General features: G+C 37.3%; 1 protein-coding gene across 2 annotated transcripts; it reads left to right on the top strand.

The window, feature by feature from the left end:
- Nucleotides 1-718: 718 nt before the first annotated feature.
- LOC148861640 (CASP-like protein 1D1) lies at nt 719-3,442 on the top strand. 2 transcript variants are annotated; one of them, XM_088982491.1, is made up of 4 exons: nt 719-1,082; nt 2,484-2,573; nt 2,732-2,858; nt 2,964-3,442. In XM_088982491.1, the coding sequence occupies exons 1-4, from the start codon at nt 814-816 to the stop codon at nt 3,180-3,182; spliced, it is 705 nt and encodes a 234-aa protein (XP_088838617.1). In that variant the 5' UTR covers nt 719-813; the 3' UTR covers nt 3,183-3,442. The 2 variants fall into 2 exon arrangements, with proteins under 2 accessions (XP_088838617.1, XP_088838618.1); XM_088982492.1 differs by lacking the exon at nt 2,484-2,573 and having other exon boundaries at nt 723-1,082.
- Nucleotides 3,443-7,214: the final 3,772 nt, after the last annotated feature.

Here is a 7,214-nt window from a genome sequence, read left to right as displayed (position 1 = left end):
CGAGTTCTTTATTCCCTTATTGATTATTGAAAACTATGCATGAGAGGTGAAGCTGCAGCTTGTAGAGGTCAACAACTGATCAGCCACCAATTTTCTGTTCTTTTTTCCTTAAAACATTCACACAAGACTTGAATTGCAGTGGAGAAGCTCGGGTTCACACTTGAACATTTCAGAGTTCACACTACCTTTTTTTTTGGTTGAATGATAGATGAGTCCAAATTTGCTAACCGCAATACATTGCTGACTACATTTTTTTGAAAATGTCAATGATATGGATTACAAAAATATTCCCACTGTGCGGCTAGATGAACATGGCCAACCATGTATTATGATCAGCATGTCCGAACTCTGGTAGATTGGGGTCCAGAGGCGAGGAGCCGAGGACCCATCAATCCATCATGTATAGCAGTCGCCCATGAAAGCCGCCTACAGTCCACGCACGATCTGTAGGGCGGAATTTAGGGAGTTGCACTTCACTTTCTGTGAAGTGAAGACCCAAAAGCATCTATACTTGACAGCTTGACAATTGGCGGAGCATTCCGGCTTCCGAGGGCAATACAATAAAGCAGGACGCAATTGACAATTCATCCTTCCACGTGGCGTTTCTTGAATATTCCACTAGCGTAAGTGGCGTGTCGGGTCCTGCAAGCAACCAACCACCGTGCCGGACCATCCCGGCTCTGAGTCTCTCGTCTATATAATAATCGTCATCTCCTTACTCGTCCATCTCCCTATCCGTTTACATTATTACATGAAATAGTACGTATCCAAGAAAAAAAAGAGGGCTAGCTAGAGATAGAGCAGAGGACGCCCATGGAGAGCACCACCACCGAGAAGAAGCCAACAGCCGATTCCGGCAAGGCTATGTCGGAATCTCAAGCACCAAGAGAAACGTCCTCTCGCACCACGGGCAGCTTCACCGTGCTGGATTTCTCCCTAAGGTTCCTACTGTTTGCGTCGACACTTACGGCCGTGGTGGTGATGGTCACCAGCAAGCAGACCGAGTTCATCCCAATCCCATTTCTACCAGTGCCGGCCAGGGTGGCTAAAGCAGCCAAGTTTAACCATTCTCCCGCCTTTATGTGAGTCTGTTTACTTCTTTTAACAACTACGATTAGAATTAGTACATCTCAATTAAAGTTGGTCTTACGCTTTGCCATATATAGCCGCACAAACTGGCAAAGCATGCCGGCCGGCCGCTGCTTGAGCGACCCCGGCCGAGAAGTTCCTGAAGAGGAGGATGTTTTGCTTTCTGCTTTTTTAGATAACCCTTCTTCTTGGGTGCCCCGAGGGCCCGAGGGAAGACGATTGGCTTGCTCTCTTTCACTGATTGTTGCTTTGGATAAATCAGCTGCTCTCATCGGAGCAGCGCTGGACTAAAACCGTTAAATAATGGCATTCTGTGCATTGCTGTGGCCTCCCTTTCCTCACGTCATCCAATTCATGGTGAGAAAACATTACTGAAATGTGAACACGCCGGCGTGTTTGAGTTTTGAAATTAAAAAAAAAAAAAAAAAGAATGAATTGACGTGATTTATTGAATTGTTTTACGAATACTGGCGTCGTGTTCACAATTCACCGGAGGTCGTTGAAGTGTTCTGCGACCATGGTCGCAGTTTATACGAGCCCATTCATGAATTGGTGGGGTCACATGGAGACTGTAATTTACGGTTTTAGCCAAAGGCTAGCGTAGCTGATTTTTGTGCATCGGCGCACAGGGCTATAAGACCTTTGTGGAGAGTTTTGTTGTGAGCCGATTTTATCCGCTCAGCCATCCCGTTGAGCTAAAAAAACACGCTATGACAATGGGCATTGGGCCTAGCAGGCGAGCAGATTAGATAAAAGTGGAGCTGATTATGTGCCCATTTCGGGAAACAGGATTCAGTCAGAGCAAATTCCATTCGAACACTCATCATATCCTTGCATTGGGAATATCTCCCATGAAATAAAGTATAGAAGTAGGAGATATTCTCGATGCAAGGCTATAAAGACTATTTGAACAGTATTAAAAGTAGGAAATATTCTCGATGCAAATCTATAAAGACTATTTGAACAGTATTAAAACAGACTTTGCTTTGATTGAAGCTTATTTCCCATTTGGGCGTAGTAAATCCAAAAAGCATGCCATTGTGATCTAGATGTGAGAAATGTAGACCTCGTAAAAAGTTGATTCTTTTAATTTTGACTTTTTTTCATATAGTTTTTTATTTTTTTAAATTTCAGTTATTTTTTGAAATGACCCGAATTGACCTATGGGTCGATCCTAATCCGAATATTTAGGGTTAGTATTTAGCATTTGATAACTCAACTTAAAATTCAACCTGACCCAAAATCAACCCAAAATGTCTTGGCCCAACTCAAACCCGACCCACCCAACCCAATTGCCAGGTCTAGAGAAATGTTATGTGAATGTAATACAAGTATTCAACCACCACGGCTCTATTGTCGCAATTCACTTTCAACATGGAAGTCATACCAAACAGGTTCTATGGTCGTGGCTTACGTTGGATTAGATATCGTGGGAGGCCATATGATGTATGGAAGGCCATGATTTCACGGTTTTTAGCCTTAAAGTTACGTCAATGGGCATAGCAGGTTTCACCACCCTTTTTTTCTTTTCTTTCCTTCTTGTTTTATTTTAAGAAAAACCAGTCCGATTCGACCAGTCGAACTGGTCTAACCAGGAATAAGTAACATCCATCGGTCTAATTTGGATTAACCATGCATGCAGATACTTCGTGGCTGCACTTTCAGTGGCCTGTTTACACGGTCTCATTTCCACGCTTACATCCCTGGCAACTATCTGGAAGCCATGTCCCTCAAAGAAACTCTTGCTCCATTTGGCCTTTAGTGATGTGGTAAGCTCTGAACTTCCTTTTTCTCTTTGTGCTCTCAGACATTGTTGCTTGCCGAAAGGTTAGGGTTTGTACTTTGTAATCTGAACTGATCTGTATCTGGTGCAGCTAATGTTGGGGTTGGTGGCTTCGGCCACCGGCACGGCTGGCAGTGTCGCTTACATTGGGCTTAGGGGAAATTCTAATGTCGGGTGGAGTAAGATCTGTTCCGTCTACGACAAATTCTGCCGGCACATTGGGAGTTCTATTGCAGTCTCTCTATTTGCTTCCATTCTACTCGTCTTGCTCGTTATGCTCTCGACATACTCCCTTTACCGCTCCAAGTAATTAATCGGATTCCTGAGCCATAAAGCTTAAATTAGTAGCGGGTCTGCAGTAAGAAGTGTTTTCGTGTCGTTCAAGTGTTTGGGTTTATGTGTGTATGATGTAAATTAGTGCCTTTGGTATTGTTGTGATTTAATCATGCATGTATTAATGTTTTTTTTCACTTTTTCTTCTCTTGATTAAGATTAATTGTCGTTGTATTCGATGTAAATTGTTTCTTGTGTAAGTAATAATTCATGATTTACAGAGTATTTTTTCCTGAATTGGGAATTCTTATAACAATAGCAAGAATTAAAGACATTGAGACAACTCAACTGTACAAATTGATTATTTCTTTAACTACTTGTACATGCAGAATCATGGTTTTCAAAACCGGAACGAAATGGATGGTTGGACCGGAAAAACTGGGAACCGGTCCGGTCAGGTGACTGGTTCCGGTTTTCCCCAAAACCGGATTTTGCATAAAAACCGCTGATTTTAGTTAGCAAACCTGACCTGGGCAGTTAACCATTTGAATGGTTTTGACCAGTTTTCATTTCTTTTAATTTTTTTTTTTTGTCAGAATGGGCTGACTGTTCAAATACCCGGTAACTGGACCCCTAACCGATTCGGTCTCCTGGTCGATTTTAAAAACCATGTGCAAAATTATGCGCTATTGAATAAAAAAATTGCTCAAATTCCTATTGCACATGGTTTAATTCCTCACTATTATTGGCTTTAGGCTAAAAACTGAAAATTGGAGTTGGAAAAGCTCGAATCCAATAAGTTGGGTTCAAAATATTTATAAAAATTATGTAAATATTGCTCAAGAAGGTGGCTGTAACAAGAGCATACCCCCCCCCCCCCCCCCACAAAATGTAGAAACCCTCTTTCCATAGTTATAAAAATGGTTTTTTTTTTCTGTTCAAATCCATTCATTTTCACTAATTGGTTGTACAATAACAAGTAACAGAAACAAATATTATTCAATGAAAATATGAAATTTCAAAGGCATGCAAAATTGAATTTGAAAGTTGAAACCTCTTTTTTATTTTTTGACAATCTATTTGAAACCACATGGAAATTAATTCATCTGTTCAAACCTAGAATAATCGTTTCTGTCTTTTAACAAGCAGAGTTGACTCTATCTTTGGATTAGATGATAATTAAGTTTGTAGCTCGGCTCAGCTGCTGAACCACCATGATTGGATAGGAGAGCATTTTGGTAGTTGAATACTTGAATTTGGACCAAGTTGAACAAAATCTAATATATACGTGGATAATGTGTTCTTAAAAGTATTTTACAAGAATATATTATCACCACCAAAGTCCAAGGAGTTGGTATGAAAGAATTATAGAGTCCAGAATTTGCTTCTTGAAAAAGAAGTCTAATAATTATTTAATTAAGTGAAGGAAAGCTCTTAAGCAACATTTCATCCGTTTTTCAACTTGACCTCTATTTTGATTTTTGATTTCTAAAATAATATTTCTAGCATCTGCTTGTCACAATGATATTGATTTCTTGCAGTTCAATATTCAAAATAATACTCCAGATTGTCCACCAGATAAGGACCCATTAGTTGGGTCATGTGTGTTCAATCTTATCCCATAGTTCATTTCATCCCATGCTTAATCTTGTAATGGAGTTTTGTAGAATTTGGGAGAGCTTTCATGCAAAGGCTTTTGCTTTTATAAGGCGAGCCCTGCCCAAACAGCTTTCATGAAAAGGTTTTTAGTTGAAGTTTCTTTAATTACTTTAATCTTCAAAGCATATCACCAAAAGCAGCTCAACTAAAACTCCACCATTCCCAAATGGGCTCCTACAGAATTTACTCTAGAAGCTATCTATGGAAGTGGATTTATTATATACACATGGCCAGGCCTCAAGATGAAATTAACTATTTCCATGAATAAAAGCTTTGCTAATTAGATCATGTAATGAAGCCTCAATGACTTAGGAATCTTTCATATATTGGATAGGGGTGGCAAATGAATGGGTTGGGTAAGGGTTGAATATCAATTCACTTATATTAATTCATCAACCCACTATAACCCATCATCAATCATTGTTAAAGGTTCATAATCCACCCTAACCCTAATCCAACATGGCTCACCCATATTGACCCACTTGACCCATCCATATTAATCCTTAACCACTCTCACCATACTAACCCATTTACCCTTACTTATAAATACAAAGATGGGTCGAAACAACCTATATATCCAAAATAATGAATTTTGAGAGAAGAATCTCTCTCAAGACTTCCACGTGACAAAAACGAGTCAGGTCAACCCATATACCCGAAAATGCAAAAATTGTAGATAAATGTAGAAAATAGTAAAAAATTACAAAAAATGCAAAAACACAAAAAACACAAAAAAAAATACGAAAAATTACAGAAAATTCAGATCTTTTGTAGAAAAAACAGAAAATATGCAAAAAATACCAGAAAATTGTATGAAAATGCATGAAAAACACCAAAAAATGTAAAAAGGATGTAGAAAAGCACCAAAAAATTATAGAAAATGAAAAAACCATAAAATTTTAGAAAATGTAGAAAATTTTCAAATAATTGCAAAAAAATAGCAACAAAATACAGAAAATGCATAAAATAACAAAAAATTGCAGAAAATGCATAACTTTTATAAAAGTGCTTTCGCAAAAGTACTTTTATGAAAGTACTACAAAAGTGCTTCTACAAAAGTGCTTTCATAAAAGTACTTTCATAAAAGCACGTACTTTTATAAAAGTGCTTCTATGCTTTCACAAAAGTGTTTTTGTAAAAGTAGTTTAATAAAAGTGCTTTTATGATTTCATGGAAGTTTTTTTGTAAAAGTACTTTCATTTTTGTAAAAGTACTTTTATAAAAATGCTTTTGTGTAAAAGTAATTTTGTAAAAGTCCTTTTCATAAAATTACTTTATAAAATTGCTTTTGTAAAAGTAATTTTGGTAATAATATGGTTGTCTAGGGCTAGAAATTTGTGGGAAAATCAAGGTAGGCCTGGCCAAACCAAATCATAAATGATCATCCCTAATAGAGAGGAATAGAGTGAAAAAGGGGGGTTAGATGGAACTCGATGTCATAAGTGAGAGAGAGGGGGGGGAATGGAATCTAGTGTTATAATTGGAGGGAGAGGGGGAGAGAGGGAGTTGTGTGGGAGTTGATGGGGCGCATGTGGAGAGAGAGAGAGAGAAAATCTAATTAATAGAATCGACCGGTTTGGTTTCGGTTAACTAATATAGAAAATTGGCGGTTAGCCAAACCGACCAGTACACATATATTTCTATATAGTTCATACATATTTATGTATATTTTATATTTTCTATATATTATAAATTAATAAATATGCATTATATATAAATATATGTTTATAATATATAATATTATATTTATTATTTAAAATATAATATTTTATATAAAATTATATTTTTATTATATATTTATATGTTTTTATAATATATATTATAAATATAAAAAAAACTAAAAAAACGATGAACCAAACTGATGGTTAACTAAACCAGTCAACCGGTTAATCGATCGGCTTCGGCTTGGTTTCGGTTACCGATTTTCCAAAAGCCGATAGGACCGGTTTGTTGGAATGGTTTAGAATCCATCATATGGATGGCTAAACCATGCTAGATGGTTGGGCGAAATTTCAAAAAAAAATTCTATCCCTTGCAGGAACCGATTTCCCGATAAATTCGAAAGCTGAATTTTCTAGATCGATCTTGCATTGAAATAGACTAGATTTGAAACCAAATCACAAGTGGAAATTATACGTAATACAAATACCACAAGCGTAGATCCCAAGGTGAAAGTTTACGCCCAAGTCAATCCTAAAACCAACCTCTACTGAAAATGGCATAGTGTGTAGATGAAATTGATTCAACAACACTATTTTCAACAAAACTGTGATCCAATTTGCTTGAATCGAATGAGGTAAGTGAGCCTAATTTTTTTCAACGCTTTTCTTGTAAAAACTAAAAGGAAAAAGTGATAAAAAAATCAGTTGTTGAAAGCCTAGGTCGTGATAGGGTTTCTTGGGAGATAAAG

Source organism: Nelumbo lutea, chromosome 4 (genome assembly GCF_056320005.1).
Source record: "Nelumbo lutea isolate HS-2025 chromosome 4, American lotus-T2T, whole genome shotgun sequence".
NCBI lineage: Eukaryota > Viridiplantae > Streptophyta > Magnoliopsida > Proteales > Nelumbonaceae > Nelumbo > Nelumbo lutea.
The sequence above is the reverse complement of the archived record's forward strand: the minus strand, read 5'-3'. Positions and strand labels throughout refer to the sequence as shown.